Source organism: Mytilus galloprovincialis, chromosome 7, assembly GCF_965363235.1.
Source record: "Mytilus galloprovincialis chromosome 7, xbMytGall1.hap1.1, whole genome shotgun sequence".
NCBI classification, from domain to species: Eukaryota; Metazoa; Mollusca; class Bivalvia; order Mytilida; family Mytilidae; genus Mytilus; species Mytilus galloprovincialis.
In genome coordinates, this window is record NC_134844.1 from 22,903,378 (window position 1) to 22,920,890 (window position 17,513).

Genomic DNA, 17,513 nt, shown 5'->3' on the forward strand with positions numbered 1-17,513 from the left:
TACTTTTACGAGCAAAGGTTCCATCACTGAAAATAAGACGTATGCGTAACATGGCTATTGAGTGTTTTAAAATTTGATATAAATTCTCACCACCATGCTTACATGATTTAGTTGTATTGAAAGATTGTACATATAATTTTAGATATTCTAATATTGTAGATATCAGGAGCGGATCCAGCCATTTTAAAAAGGGGGGTTCCTAACCCAGGACAAAGGGGGGGGGGGGGTTCCAATTACATGTCCCCATTCAAATGCTTTGATCGTCCAAAAAAAGGGGGGTTCCAACCACCGGAACCCCTCCCTCTGGATCCGCGCCTGTGATATACCTAGGGTCCGAACATCAACCTATGGTAAGAACTCTTTTAAATACACAGCTGCTGTTTTATGGAATGATCTACCTGATGATTTTAGAAAAATTGCTAATTTTAGTCAGTTCAAAAATATTTTAAAGTCATGGAATGGAAATGACTGTAAGTGCACAGTTTGTGCAGACTTTTAGTTTATATATTATGCAAATTTATTTACCATCTAGATCATATCCCATTTTTAAAATTTTTATGCTATGCATTTTTGCCAGTTTTTATGCCTAGTTTACACTTACTATGCCTTCAGCTTTAATACCTAGCTTATGTTTATATCCTGCTTTTAGTGCTTCGTTTTTGTGCTGTGAAATTTATTGCATGTGTATTATATTATGTGTTGTATTGTTATAAATGTTGTATTGTTAAAATGTCTCATATGTCGGTTAAAAGCTCATTAGAGCTCAGTTATGTTTGTCTATGTTTGTATACCTTGCCGACTCTAAATAAAGCTTATTTATTATTATTATTATTTATGATTACAATATTACTAATCTATTGTGTGAATACATGGCAACTCGGACGAAATTGCGATAATGTAGGACAGAAAGTCACAGAACAAAAAGTCATGGACAAAAAGTCACAGACAAAAAGTCACAAAAAGTCACAAAAAAAAACCCACACAATTCAGTTTTGAGATTATTGTTCTTTGAACAAAAACACTTATTTTGAAAATTTTTGTATTTTTCTTTAAAGTTTTATATATAAAGCAACTATGTAATTAAAATTTATTCAATAAATATCAATAATGATGAAATAATTGTTATGAAAACAAAATGTCAAAGTGGCTTGGTACCTAAATGGCTTCAGTTTCTCAATATTCACATTTAATACGTTTTCATTTATCAAGGTTTATGAGCAATTTCCTTAACTGAAAAATAAAATATATGGGGAAAAAGGGGGGGGGGTATATGTAATTAAATTAAAATATTTCAATAAATATCAATAATGATGAAATAATTGTTATGAAAACAAAATGACAAAGTGGCTTGGTACCTAAATGGCTTCATTTTCTCAATATTCACATTTAATACGTTTTCATTTATCAAAGTTTATGAGCAATTTCCTTAACTGAAAAATAAAATATAATGTAATTAAATTAAAATATTTCAGAATATATATAAAAAATTGTCAAAAAAATATATTTGTGACTTTTTGTTCTATCAAATTTGTGACTTTATGTCCTGTGACTTTCTGTCCGTAGGAGTCTCAGGAAACCGAAGAAAGAGATGGAGGTTCCTATTTTATTTTTAGAAATATTCATTGTCCAATCAAATTTCAGATAGCATATCTGGATATTCCGACCGCGCAATTTAACCGCCATTGATGTCATTTCTTCAGCTGTTTTTTTGAGTTTTTTTCCGTTTTTGTTTAATTCTTTGGTTCTAAAAAGCATTTATTTACACTGTTTTTGTGACAACCAAAAATGGCAGTTCCGATGAATTTTTGGATGTTCAATCGGCATGCTTGAATGGCTGGAAGACAGGTAATTTCAACAAATTGAAACAGAAATATTTCATGTTGTCATTTTGCTTATGTTGTTTTCTCTCTTCCATTTTTGCAATACATACATTTAATGCATAATGATAGAACAAAAGAATGCAATTGGTATTATACCGAAATCGGGGAAACAATGATCGAATAATGCGTCAACAGAAACGATAATAGAACCAAACATTTGACAGGTGCGACGTTGATTGATTACGTCACAATGTAAACAATCGCACGTGCCATTCACGTGGATTCTGTCAAAGATTTCCAGCGTTTAATATTTTAAGAGATTAATAATGAACTTTGTGTATAGATTGTCTCACTACCAAGGCATTCAAATATGGTAAATTATCACATTTATGATGCAAATTTCATTGAAAACAGATGGAGAAAATCCTTCTTTAAAAATTTAATTTAAAGGAATATGCAGACTCATCTTTTATTCCAAGAGTTTCAGATTGTTTCATGGTTTCTTAGAAAAAATATGTTAGCCTTCAAACTTTTATCAACAAAAAGACTTTTAATTACTACATTACCACATTTTCTGTAATTGAATAAATTGTTTTTTTCTAAATGAAAACTCACAGAAATGTGTGTTTGTTCTAATCTGACAATTTTTTAAAATGGTCAGTTTGTCATGCATGTAGATGTGAACAAACATAAAAATTTTCTTTTTATCTTGAAGCCCATTATTTTTTCCAAATTACATGGAAATCTGTGGGATATAAATAGGACTCTAAAGTGCGATGGTCACCCTAAAAAACATTCACATTCTGACCGGAGGTGGATGCGTACTGTTCATCCCGCACAGCAAAATGGATGCACAAATTTGGCTATGGTTTTAGGGGATGTTGACCAATTACGATCATTTTACAAATCCCCAGTCACTCTTTAGGGTCCTGCAATGTAGTTTTAAGCTACTTGTTGTGTATCATCTTTTGTTCCTGATATTGTGCTATTTTTGTTTTGAATGTATATTGTTAACCTTCATGTTATAGTTTGATTAATTTTTTGGGTGACTCGGTTTTCATACATACCGCCATTGTGTTACGGATCTATGGTCATTTTGTACTCTTGCCTTTAAATTTGGCTTATGATCTTTATCTATTAAGTATTTACTTAGATTTTTTTTCATTTGCTTAAGGACTGTACATCCTCGATTTTACATATATTTCATCTGTAATAAGCTATCAAATCTCCGTCCTCTAGCACACTGTGCATGCTGCTGACTATAGACTAGTATATAGAAATACATAATTGGTAGCCTGGTCATATTTTCATATTATAATTTTAAGACTTTGAAGAACAATTCTGATTCATATTTCACTTTTAATAACCGGAGACATTAGTTTCATTTCAAACATGATTAAACTGTTTAGAAATAAAATCAGTTACGGATATATATCAATATTTCCAGTTACGTATATTATTGACAAATTATTAACTTCAGTTACCCATATCATCACGATATTTTAGATGCCTGTTTTCTCCATTTAGCGATTGAATTATGAAAAAAACACTCAGTATTTCAGTTTCAAATTTAGCAAAAAAAGATATGGAATACCGAAAAATAATACATTATTATTACATAATAGCCAAAAAAATATTGACCAGATACACCGTCCGCCATCTTTGGATATACGTAACTGCAGTTACGGAGATCACATTTACCCCAGTGAGACTTACAGGTTCAAACAAATGCAGCTGGTTTCAATGTTTTAATAGGTACCAACCTTCACCCCTATCTGAAACAATAGTGTAACATCACAACATAAAAAGATGCACAATATAATATCAATTGAAATGGCTTAACTCAATCAAAAACATAATAACACTAGTTTATAGTTGATTGTGAAGACTTGTGATCGGGGTCATCGGAGCATGTGACTAGGTCAAAGCAAGCAGTCACTTTCCCCTTCAGTCACTTTGCTTTGCCCAACCGCTTTAAGCAATATCTAGACATAGTGTTTACAATAGTAATACCCTTTGTTTCTCTCATTATAAGTGCAGTTCATGGAGCTTTTGTTGTCCGTGCTTATTTTTTTCTTTTTTTTTAAAATTAATTGTCATTTAAAATAATAAGTACAAAAATTGAATGTTTTAGGAAATTAATGACGGGGTTATTTCCTGCAACAGTGTCACTATGTTTTCAAAATGAAGTCAATATGAAATAAAAGTGGTAAGATTACCAATGAGACAACTATCATAGTTTAAATGACTTAGATGTAAGCAACTCATTTACTACATTGTATTAAGGATTTGTATATTTTTTTTTAGTTCATCAAGTAGACAGTCTTTTAGCAGTGACGAGGAGACTGATGACGGAGAGCATATAGATCATGATTATAATCTTCCACAAAGACATAAACACGTTAATAAAGGTCGTTGGTCAAAAGAAGAGGTAAGTAGAAGAAAGTTCACAAAATTTCATTTACATTAATTTTTGGAAAATGACGCTATCAGCGGCATATTTCCGATACCATTGACCACAACCGGAAGTCGATTAAATTTCCGCCTACCACACTCAGTTTCATATTTACTATTTTACATACTAACTGGAATCTGCTTGTATTACGCTACACTCGAACAAAGTGTTGTTGGACGGGAACCAGTTTACATACTTTATTTTATTTACACTAAAAAATCCTGACCACTAAAAAATCCTGACCTATCCTTAGAAAGGCTTGTATAGTCCTTGGACCTTCCAGAGGGGATGCAGACTATAGAGTACAATAAGCAAGAAATAAGAGAACCAATTCATTTTCGCGGCGAGGTGGTTTGTTTATGTTCCGCCATCTTTGTTATTTGTATTGTAGAGGGCGCTCTCATCATTTTTCAAACTAATAATTTTAACTCATCTATATTAATAAGTTATTTCTATTCAATATCAAATTAATACTATTAAATATAAAAACTAAACCTTTCATTACAAATTTCTCGTTTCTTTTCAATGCATTGGCAGAAATAAACTGCATCAAATTTGATTTGTTTTAAATGATGAAAAAGTAGAGTTCAAGTTTCATATTGACAAATTTCACTTTTACTGTTTATTAGTCATGTTAGTTATGGATCCTATTGGCTTTAATAATGACACTATTCAATGTGATACTGATCTGCTGATAGCAACCAGATTTTTTCCTTCAATTTGACAGACCCTTGTTAACCTTATGTAATAACTTATTTGTTGTTTTATCCAGAAAAAATATTTCAAGTTTCATTCCATATTAGAGAGTCAAAATCGATATTTCGAGACATCCATTATGGAGATTGTTGATAATTTTATGCAGTAGGATTTTTTCATGAGATTTCTATTATTTGTATTTCCAGGACGACTTACTTAGAAGAGTAGTAGAGTTACAGAAACACAATAATACAGATTGGAAGAAAGTGGCACAGTATTTTCGTGATAGAATTGACATACAGTGTCAGCATCGTTGGTTTAAAGTACTTAATCCTGAACTTATTAAAGGACCCTGGACAAAAGAGGTATTGAGGATTTTTATATATAAACACAAAAGTTAACACAATTAATACACATAGAATATATAGATATCAAATTGTTGTCATACATATGTCTTTTTGTCTGTTGAATATGAAGAAACCAACTAAAGAATCAAAAACTTAATGTTGAAGAAAACATACATGTAGTTCAATAATTATTGCAAGGGTTTTAACATGCACTTAAACTGCATTTGCATGTTACTGTATATATTTTCTTGAAAAAGTACCTAGTACAATGAAAATGCTGAACAGTAAAAAATTAAAAGTAAGTTTTGGATATTTTCAAAAGTATTCTTCAAGTAATTGTTAATTTCTCTTTTAACAGGAGGACGAAAAGGTGATAAAACTGGTCAAGGAACTTGGACCAAAACGTTGGACAGTGATTTCACGTCATTTGAAAGGTCGAACTGGTAAACAGTGTAGAGAAAGGTGAAACATATTTTATTTTTTCATTAACACTGTTTATAGATATGTGATTTTAAATTGTAGAACTACTGTATGATAATTAAATAATGTTCTACTATAATTATTGGAATAAAAATTATATACATGATATAGGTACATACATTGCACATGGCAAAGGATAATGGAGAAAATTATAAAAATGGATAAATCTTATTTTATTTGACTGTTACATGAATTTTTATAACTTTTCCTAACTAACAGATACTGATTTTTTTTTAAAATGACATTCAAATATTTTAATTCAAATTTCAACTTCTGCGTTTTACTATCAAAATTGCAGAATGCAAGACATGTCTATCTCTGTGTCATAACATACAATAACCTCAGAATTCTTTTTTTTTTTGTTAACAGGTGGCATAATCATCTAAACCCAGACATCAACAAGTCAGCTTGGAGAGAAGACGAAGATAATTTGATATATGCCTTACACAGAGAGCTAGGAAATAGGTGGGCAGAGATTGCTAAATACTTGCCTGGCAGGTAAAGAATATAAGTGTTAGGAATAGATATTTTCCAAAAACTGACTAAAGAATTGATGTCTGTTACAATATAAAGTTGTATTGTATAGCAACATTAATTTCCCATCAAACTTTACCATATTTAGGGGAGGGGGGCTAGAAAAAAGGCCAGAAAAGAGTTTGGAGTGAGAAAAGAAGGCAACTTGGTGGGAAAAAAGACGGGATTAGAATATATGTAAAGTAAGAAAGGATAAACTAATAAAAAAATAAGGCAGGACAGAATAGCGTGAATAATAAAAAGGCAGGACACAGATTACAACTAAAAAAAATTGCAGGACAAAAATTTTTCATCCCTGCTATCAAGTCTAGCATCTTACATCACACATATGATCTCTAATAGACCGTCAATTTTTTTTCCTTTAGGCTTGTTTGCAGATTTTTGCTCTGAGATATCAAATATCCATGAAAATACAATATTTCCTCATTCTGTTAAAAATGGGTTCCAATCAAAATAGATTAATCCACAATACCTGTTATTAAGTCCATCATGAGTTGTCTTTATGGTAATTATACCAAATCTCCTTATTTTGACATGTATTTACTTCTAAGTTTATGTTACAGAACAGACAATGCTATAAAGAACCATTGGAATTCTACTATGAAAAGAAAATATGAAGAAGATTTAGAGAAGAGACCAGTTTTATATACCTACCCATATACACCCAGCAGTGTGGTTAACATGCAGGGGATTCATCCAGTAAAACTGTTTCCAAATCAGCATAACTCAGAGGCAGTAGTAACTGTTCAGTATGTCATAAAAATCATCATACTGTTGTAAATGTTCAAATTAAGGATCACAATATTTAAATCTTCACTTACATTACATTTTGCATTCACAGCACAGAAAATTAAAATTTATCAGATAGGAATACGAAATATTTAGCATAAAGATATTTTAAGTATTAGTAAAAGATCAATATAAGTGATAAATTGAACTGAAATATATCTCTTATAAAAGAGATGGTTAAGGTAATTGCACACAGTATAATGAAAGCATTTTTCCCATCTTTTTAATGATACATTTCAATTCAAATATCTCTTTTTAGGTGCTTAAACTGTTTTACTACTTATTGAAAAGAAAAATATACATCTTGTTTTCATTTCCCGAAAAAAGATATATACTAACTATAGGCTTAAATTCTTTCGTTATTTTATAATGTGATTTTTGTTTTGTAGAAATTACGACTCAAAGAGTGCAGGATTGAGTGGATTATCGTCAATAGAATTTGTACATGGAACAACACAGCAGACTAGATATTCAGCAAAATTTACATCTCTTCATTCTAAAGGTATAAATCTTGCTGTATTTATCTTAATATATATACTTTGGGGTCATTGCATTTCCCCGACAAGGGACAGCTCTGAACACCAAATTAAAATCGTTTAGCCATAGTGGTGTTTACAGATCATTACAAATTGTTATATGCCCCACATAAGATAGTAGAGAGACATTATGTTCGTCCTTTCGCTTGTTCGTCTGTCCCATTTAAAGATTTTGGTCAAGGTAGTTTTTTATGAAGTTGGAAGGCCAATCAACTTGAAACTTAGTATGCATGTTCCCAATGATATGAATTTCTAATTTTAATACCAGATAAGAGTTTTGACTCTTAATTTTTATGGTTCAAGGATCATAGAAAATGAAAGTGTGAGTGGGGCATCCTGGTACTATGAACACATTCTTGTTAGGGTTAAGAAAAATATTTCTGTTCATGAAGTATTTCTACTATAGTCAACATAAAAAAATATAAAGAATTGATCTTAAAGTACCACCACAAATTAGAATGTTAACCTTTAAATACAAAATAATGGCATATGAACTACAAGCCAGAATATTTTGATAAAAAAGTTGCTTGTCAAATGTCAATGGATTTAAAAAAAAAAAGAAGTTTAGGTTAAATAAGGACAGAAAGATTGTAAGTAAGACATGTTTATCTATTTTAGATAAGAAAATTATCAGTTATACACTTCAATATTATCTGAAATCATAAGGCTACAGTTTTATAAAGTACAAACACTTAAATTTGTCAATTTGTTAAATCTTTTTTTTCAAATATGGAATTATAAACTGAATCTTCTTGTGTAATGATCTGTATGATTACAGTTTCTGTGTTGCATACTGTAAATTCAGTAATTATTGCGAAAAATGCTACAGAGTTGTAAACACAATTATTCAAACTTGCATTTTAAAATATTTTATATGAAACAGGATTTTCGTCGAAATCGTAAAAATTAATCTCGCATTTAATTCTATAATGACAAAATCGCAATAGTAAATGCACGCAATGATTTCTGAATTGACAGTTTGTTTGAATGCTAGACTAAGTATAAATATAGTTTTATAATTTCAGAGTATAGATTTAATGGTAAAGCTATTCAGAAGTTAAGAAGTCCTGGTTGTCTGATACCAATCAGTTCTCCAGCTGTATCTAGATTTACTAGTCCACCTGCTATTCTTAGGAAGAGGAAAAGAAAGGTAGAATAAAAAAAAATATACTCTTTACTTTACTCTTTTATATCACAAGTCCTTTAATACAGTTATTCTTTGGAAAAGAAAAAGGACAATAGGATATGAATTTTATACTCTTTACTCTATACCATCAATAGTCCCTACAGGTAAAAAAGAATATTGTTTCACATTAACATCTTAAAACAAAACTTTATTTGCAATATGTTATACAAAAAAATGATTTCAAAAGAAGCAGAACAATAAAAACACATCAAACGTCATATTCCTGACTTGGTACAGGCATTTTCTTAAGTTATGTAAAAAATGATGCATTAACCCTGGTTTTAGAGAAAAGTCGGCTTAAGATTGTTTGCATATCGTCTAAAAATCATTATAGAAACATTCCACTACCAAATCTCGTACAATCTGATAATTATCCACTCTGGACAGTTAAATTTTAAATATTTTAAAAAGCTTGGCAAGCCTTGCGTTTTAAATTTGAAAATTTAATGTCTCAGGTGGATAAAGTATCACACTTGATGCAGTTTTAGAATCTATATGTGAACATATAAAGTTAAATGTTGTATTGAAATATTTGTTCTTTAGCTGATCCAGTCTTGTCCAGTTAACTCATCTACAGATTCAGACAATTGGCAGAAAAGTAAACAGGGAACCTATAAACAACCAATAAAGGATGACATAGAGAACCAGTGTCCAGATATATCTACTGAAACCCAAGTGGAATTTAAAAAGGAACCAGTCACTCCAACTGGTACTCCAATTAAAAACCTGCCATTTTCTCCATCACAATTTTTAAACAGTCCAGAAGTACACTTTGGGAAACTGACATCCACGCCTGTCTGTAGCAATCCTAATTTAGCTACGCCTACACCAAATACATCACTCAATACACCAATTACCAAGCTTTCTGACAGGTAAGATTATTCAACTGTATGTAGCTATGCCTACACCAAATATATCACTCAATACACCAATTACCAAGCTTTCTGACAGGTAAGATTATTCAACTGTATGAATTTGTAAACTCTTGTGAAACATACCTTGTTATATAGTTACCCAATGTTTACTTTTGCTCATATACATTTCTGTCAGTACCATATTTTTGTAGCATTTTTGTCAGCAACTACAAATCATAACTTCTTGATAAATGGCACCAAGCTCTTTCTTGTTATGCTATGCTGTGTAATATGTTATCAGTCTTTAAAATGATTATCTTCTTCCTGTTTACCATAAAATTGTATCTTTAACATATCACCCACATATATATGTATAAAAACATTTTGTTACATTTATCTTAGCAACCTCAAGCTAAAGTCTTTTATTAAGCTACACTTAATACACTACTAAATAAAACTAATTGTAAGATAGCATATAAAGTTAATGAAAAGTTGCAATATACATCCTCACAAAATAACAAAAAAGAGTTTATTATTGTAAGGATTATTAAATATGACCATTTAAAAAAAAAAAAAGAACACTGACAAATTTTAAGAAAAACAGAAAAAATAGCAGTTGCTTAAGTGCCTTACATTTGGAAATACAGAGTATGCATTGTTTATGATTATCTGGATAAGTTAAACAGTAACATACTGTGGATTAATTTATTTTCGTGGATTGTGAAAAACTTGCATATTCGTAGATATTTAAATTCGTGGTTTTGGCAAAGTCTGCATCCATTTCATTTGAAAAATTTTAATTCTTTGAATATTTAAATTTGTGGTTCCCCTGTACCCATGAAATCAACAAATATTAACGAATCCACAATAGCTTGGATTGTGAAACTTCCACATTAACTTGAAAATAAAAAAGAGCTCAAGGACTTTTTTTTATATAAATAGAGGCATCTGTTTTCATTTTTACTTAGCCAGTCACTATTTACTTTGTAAAATAGAAGCATAACACTTAACAAAGTAACAAATTATGTTAATTTAATTTTTTTAGATCTACTTTGAATACTCCATGTATTAGAAGAACCATTTTAGACGCCACACCTAGGACACCAACTCCATTCAAAACAGCATTGGCAGAGATTGAAAAGAAATCTAAAGTCTTGCAAGATGTTGTAAGTTGACTACATAATATTGTTACAATTATATCAACATGTTTTAAATTCTGTTTCAAAATTAGTAACATATTTTTAACATTTATGGGATTTGTTTGGGAGAAGATGCACTACGATTTTAAAATCATCCACAATTTAGAAGTTAGAAATTTCTATAAATTTTAAGAATATCAAAGTGGCCTTGTAAACCTATTTTATCTATTGTATTGGACAATTCTTTGGGTTTATTATTTCAAAACATAAATTTTATCATTTTATAATCACATGTGACAAGTAGTGTATGAAATTCAGATATTTTGTCTAGTTTTATTCAGATATGGCTAAATTCTAAATAAAGAATCTGGTAAACTTTTTATATATTTTGGTTAATAATTTACAAAAAATGATTGTCTAGTATTAATGTGTTGTAATAGTGTTAACGTGTACAATTCCACAAAAGTTGAGGAAATATATTGAATTTACCATTTCTGAATTTAAAAAAATCAGTAATTAGACATGATCAATTTTAATTTTCAAGTAAAAATATCTATACACATGTGGAAGTCTGATCACTAATTTTCATATGCTCTATGCCAATGAATTATACTAAAAGGTTGAAATATCTTATATTTTAGAGTCCTGGTCAGATTGAGAAAGACATTGATGAGATGATGAAAGAAGATACAGGCTATGATGCTGATATGTCAACTATGACAATGTATGTCACACCAAGGGAGAGAAAACAAAAGGTAAATAATTAAGATAGAGTAAGTTTATGTCAATTTTGACATGGAAGTCACACAAAGAGGAAAGTAACAAATGTTCTCAAGGAAAGGAACATGTTATTCAAACTGACATTTTGCAACCAGAGAAAAGTAAAAAGTAATGATAAAACAATATTTAACAGAACACAAACATACAAAACCAGCTGAATAAATATAAGTGTGTTTGATAAAATTCCACCCGATTTTTTAAAACAAAATGGATAAAAATTATCCATAAATGAATATAACCAGATGCTTGATAACTTTCAGACACTACATAAAAAGAATGCCACTATTAATCCATCAGTTTGCTTCTGAAGAAGGCCCCATAAAATCATACCTGGTTATGCTATGAATCATCACCAGGTGCTATTAACTACGTCCAAAAATGACATACTTTGGATAAAGTGTTCACATTCAGATCATGACAAAATCCAAGAAAAAAGTTTATTTGCTTTAGTTTACATACTGAAATTAATACAATTTAAACATGAATCACATGACATGTTGTATTGTAAATTGTAGGGTGCTGCTAAGAAGGCTAGACAGTCATTGGCAAACAAATGGTCAGCATCTGACATGAACTTCTCAGAGTCTATGATCATGTCTCCAGAAACACCAGTGAGTATTGTTCCATATACAAATTATTTTACAGTTTTAAGTTGGTATGCAAATAACTTCATTTAGTATCAATCAGAAGCTGTGAATTTCTTAAAATCATTTTGTTATATTTTATTATCAACAAGATAGAACAAGTTCTGAAACTCAAATTAAAATGACCTTAGTCCTGGACTTATTGTACAAAATAATTTCTGATTGATAAGGGAAATTAATGTCATGCTTGTTTGGAATTTTTCTAATTTCTGTTTTTTCTTTTATAGAGTAAATCTTTACTTGGTGATACCAGCATTTTATTCTCGCCTCCGTCCATTATCAAGGACACCTTAGCAGAAGAAGTCATGGATGATGTATTCAATCAACAAAAAGATAATGAGAAGAAGGAAGTAAAGGTAGGAAGACTTCATTGTACTAAACAACTGTGCTAAATTCTACAAAGATTCTTAGTATGTGTAACCAATAAAGATTAGGGTATGAATCCCATTGGTGGATCAAGGGGGGGGGGGGGTCTGGGGGTTGGAATCCCCCCTTTTTTTTGGGCCGATCAATGCATTTGAATGGGGACATATAGTTGGAACCCCCCCCCCTTTTTAAAATGGCTGGATCCGCCCCTGAATCACATTGTCTGTCCATTCCTAAACAATTTAAACACAATTCCATCTACCCACATGTAGTATACCATGTAAAGATGAGCATAAATGAAAATAATACTGATTTTACAAGTTGTACTTAAATTTTTGCATACCTCAAACCTTGGATACCTTCTGCAAACACATCCTTTTATATGAAACAAAAATCTGAAATATAATTTGGTGAAGAGATGGATTTAGAAAGAGACTAACATTATGCAATAAGATAAGGGGTTGAAGTCATAAAACTTTGCTCAGTGCTCGGAGCACAAAAATCATGCTCGAAACATGAAATCCAGCATTTTGATTGGTTGATTCTTGAGTCTAGTACAAAAATCGTGCTCGAAAGTTTTATGACCGCAAGGCCAGGTCACAGTATTTTTATACCCTGCCTACACAAGTACAGTGCATTGTTTTCAAGTCTGCATCTGTCTGTCCTGTATCTGATTTAAGTTTTGGTTATAGGCAGATTACCATGTAATCAACTTGAAACCTATTACATATGTTAATCAGTGTTCCAGCTAGGTTTTCAAAAGGGCATGGTGCCAATCCTGAAAAAGGGCATTTAACGCGCGATATGATAATATGAAAAGGGCATATTTTAATAAAAGATGTTAATCAAACATTTGTGTTTATTCATTGAATCACAGGTTACAAGAACAACATCTTTAGCCCATATAGAACTCTATCTTTCTACTTTTAAGGCTGAAAAACTTGTCAAGCAGCTTGTCACACAAGTTTTTTTATCATTGCTTGGCACAGTTGAACTTTATATGCAGTATGTTTTGAAAGGAGATCTGTTTCATACTGTTTCTATGGTCTACCACATTTTACCAGTTTCACCTTTCTACCCCTGCTGTGCTTGATGGCAATACAGCACAAAACAGCTGTGCTCAGTTAATTCACAATTTTAGGATATAAAGCAACAGTGAAAAATAGTATCAAAAATAAAGAATACAGAAAAAGATGACCAAGGCACCCTACCAACACTGCTACTAAGACCCTCTTTAACTTTTCCCATAACTCAAAATAAATACCTAAACATATATATTCTTAAGCAAGAAGTATGGAGACACATTTTAGAATATGTAAATGGGTTACTCAATGCTAGGAAAAAAATCAGATTGAGTTATCTTTCTTTATTCGGGTGTGCTCCTTCTTTGGAGGATTATAAACAGTACGTAAATATGATGTAAATATGATCACAATATGGCGGCCGATTTTGTTATTTTCGTATCAAAAATGAAGGCGGTCAATGACAAATACGTCTGAATTTTCTGTTTATTTTACAGAAAACAAGTAAAACAATGTCTTCAACGAGTTTATAATGGTTTTCCAACTTTCTGTCATTACGTTTCTTCCATGAAACTACGGTAAACATCGCAAATTGTGCCCAAGTTGTTGTATGCACATTTCTTCAAAGATAATTGCCGACTGACCGATTCTATTTGAACGAATTAATGTTGATGATCATTAATGACCCATCCGATAAACGGATTACCTATAACATCAGATTATGACACCAGTTGTAACCATTGATTAGCTTGGGGTGGTCAACAAAGTCATAATCTTTTCCCCAGGTAAAATTTAGTAATTAGCGTATCATATCAATACGCAAATTAATATGCAATCGATCTTCAAAAAAGGCAGGGCACCCTGGAAACTGTCAAAGAGGCACAGGGCGGCGCCCCTCTGAAAACGGCCTAGCTGGAACACTGTTAATAATTTAAGTTTAACAGAAAGTTAGCAGCTTTATGATGGAATATTCTAGATGAAAAGAAAATGTTGTCTTTAGATAACCAATGATTTTGTTTGATAGTTCAGGTGTATTCTTACATTTTACCACTATTATTTATGAAAGTAATTATGAATCACATGTTTTATCTTTACCATTGCAGAGGTTTAAGTCTAGTAAAAGAATAACATTCCAGGAAAATGAAGTAAAAGACATTAAACAAGTTGCAAAGGTATGTTCAAAATGACTTGCCAGGTAAAGTAAATGTTTACTGATTTGTCATGCAGGTAATTGTAAGATTGTTATAGATATAAGAAGATGTGTCATGAGTGCCAATGAGACAACTCCCCAACCAAGTCACAATTTGTAAAAGTAAACCATTAAAGGTTAAAGTACGGTCTTCAACACTGAGCCTTGACTAACACGGATCAGCAAACTATAAAGGGCCCCAAAAATGACTAGTGTAAAACCATTCAAACGGGAAAACCAACAGGAAACAAACACTTTGACTAATGAACCGCACCAATAAACATACAAAAATTGTTTTACTGTAGGCAACAAAATCAAAATCTAAACTGTAAAAAATAGAATGCTCCACTTCAGTGTAATGGCTATCAGTAAACTTTAAGAATTGATTAAAACTGATAATATAACTAGAATTTCATGAACTTTTTTTCAGCTTAATGCTGCCTATGAACGTATTGCTTGTGGTAAAACAGAAGACCAGTTGTTAATGACAGAGCTGGCAAGACAAATATTTAAATCCATAAAACGACCTGCAAATAGACAGACTTCATGATAACATGTGTTCAATGTTAGACTTCTGTGAAGTTGTGAAATCACCTTATGTGTTCATATCAATGACAACAGTGTTGATGTCTTTATTTATTCATGAGACTGATAATAGACAGCTTTAAATGAATTAGATGTTAGGAACTATTGTGAAAAAAAGGAATTCTGGATATTCACCATGTTCACTATGTATATATAAAGTATGTGTTTACACATAGAATTAGTGCTCAACAACTAATATACCATAGAAAACTTATATGTGTACTAAATCATTAACTGTGAGAATAATTTCAGTTCTATTCTAGAAGACTCCAAATATGTGAATAATGGTCTTCTGTTACATGATATAAACAAACAGACAGCAGAATAAGAATAAGTTCATATTTACAGAATTTGAAATCCTATTCCTACTTTATATGGTACCTTGTATTTTAGAAAAATAACATTGTTCCTCTTTTTATAGCTTGATTAATTGTGATTTTTTTCTAAGTCATTTATAGAGTGTTGTGTTGATACAGAGAGTGTACCATTTTGTTAAATGTAGATAGAGACTGGTCTCTAATTAATGAATGGCTTGATTTTATGTAGCGCTAAATGAAGATATTTTTGTTAATAAATGGAAAAAAATCTGTAGCTGTAAGAGTAAATGCATTGTCACATTAAGAATATCAGAAAATGTATTTTTTCTATAGATGAAAGTTTATATTAAAATTATTTTATTTAGTTTTATAGTGTGTAGAATGATGCATGTAAATTAACACACTCAGTTCAGAACTAAAATCAATACCCATTTGATTTCACATTTCATTCAATGTGATATCGTAACATTCTTTTTATTTTTGAAAATGAATTAACAGTGAAGTAATATCAGATTTCAGGATATTTTATAATACAACTTAAAACCAAGTACAATTTAAAAAGTATAATTAGTATTGCTCTCCAACCCTTGAACACCAGTGTTAGATAAGAAGCCTTGTTAATGTTTATATTGTTATAGTAGAGTAGTATAATTAATTTATTACTGCAGTATGTATGCCTGAGAAATGGCAGTCTTATATTTTTTAAGTATTGTTGGAAACATTTTGCACATTTTCGTTTTAAACCTTGCAATACATTAAACATTGGAAAATGAATGAAAAGAAGAGTTACAGATGCTGGGGTGAATATATCAATGAGACAACAACCTAAAACCCTTCTGACATCAAATTATCACTGACAAGTATTGTGAATTAATGTCAGAATGCAATATAGATACTTATTCATAAGCATGTGCATTTCAAGACTTGGCATGTAGTTAAAATGTCATAATTTTTGTATTATATACATCTCAGCTTACACCAAAAAATCTTTTTATTTTCCCAGTGCCAGGTTTTGAAAAGTCAATAATTTCTTGAAGACACCTTTTTCTTTCTGATTCTGACACTTCATCAATTATTCTAAATATAGAGGATAAAATTATATTGAACACTGGTATTTCAAGAAAATCTGTTTGTTTATTGACAATTGGAAAGATACACATGCATATGAAGTAGGCTACAGCTACAACAAACAAATTTCAACTATCAAGTATTTGTTGACCAATTTCATCAGTGTAAGCTTGTAGCCTGGAATATTAGAATGTTTTAAAGTTCATTGACTTGCAGAAATACTTTAATATAAGATAAAGACCCGGATTAAAATGGAAATGTGCAATATGTGTAACACACATGTTTGTTGTGCATATGTTTTTGTTTTTTGTTGGTAGATATTTATATTTTGTTTGAGGAATGTGCTAACATTTTGTAAAACTGTTGAAACATTCTATAAAATTTTGTTTACTGAATTTTATGTGAATGCAAGATGAATAAAAATGGAAATGATTGATTTTAAAACTGATTTATTTTTGTTTTGCCTGAAAATTTTTAATTGAAGTTCATTTGTTATGATTTTGTTGTACCTGTCCAAAAAAATGTAGATAGTGAGACAGGGTTTATTATCTGGCATTGATGACATAAACTATTTTTATAAAACTTTATATTTCACAAAGAATTTGTCTAAAATGTCTTGGATGTTACATTACTTGAATGCAGATGTTTTATTTTACAAAGTTTCTGTCTGTCACAAGTCCATTGTCCTTGACCTCATTTTCATGAT

The 17,513-nt window shown here is 30.8% G+C and overlaps 1 protein-coding gene across 2 annotated transcripts; it reads left to right on the top strand.

The window, feature by feature from the left end:
• The first annotated feature begins 1,712 nt into the window (after positions 1 to 1,712).
• On the top strand, positions 1,713 to 17,251 carry LOC143082572 (myb-related protein A-like). 2 transcript variants are annotated; one of them, XM_076258305.1, is made up of 15 exons: positions 1,713 to 1,845; positions 4,128 to 4,251; positions 5,178 to 5,336; positions 5,677 to 5,780; positions 6,168 to 6,296; positions 6,896 to 7,081; positions 7,511 to 7,623; positions 8,683 to 8,807; positions 9,387 to 9,715; positions 10,743 to 10,863; positions 11,478 to 11,591; positions 12,132 to 12,227; positions 12,488 to 12,616; positions 14,752 to 14,820; positions 15,268 to 17,251. In XM_076258305.1, exons 1-15 carry the CDS (start codon positions 1,823 to 1,825, stop codon positions 15,385 to 15,387), a joined length of 1,941 nt encoding a protein of 646 aa, XP_076114420.1. In that variant the 5' UTR covers positions 1,713 to 1,822; the 3' UTR covers positions 15,388 to 17,251. The 2 variants fall into 2 exon arrangements, with proteins under 2 accessions (XP_076114420.1, XP_076114419.1); XM_076258304.1 differs by lacking the exon at positions 1,713 to 1,845 and adding an exon at positions 2,088 to 2,193.
• Positions 17,252 to 17,513: the final 262 nt, after the last annotated feature.

What these genes read in the sequence shown, in the direction of transcription:
- LOC143082572 (XM_076258304.1), top strand. Translation starts at nt 2,147, where the DNA reads ATGAACTTTGTGTATAGATTGTCTCACTACCAAGGCATTCAAATATG. An exon ending in GAGGCAGTAGTAACTGTTCA is followed by an intron (nt 7,082 to 7,510) that starts GTATGTCATAAA and finishes TTTGTTTTGTAG; the next exon opens with AAATTACGACTCAAAGAGTG. An exon ending in ACATTAAACAAGTTGCAAAG is followed by an intron (nt 14,821 to 15,267) that starts GTATGTTCAAAA and finishes ACTTTTTTTCAG; the next exon opens with CTTAATGCTGCCTATGAACG.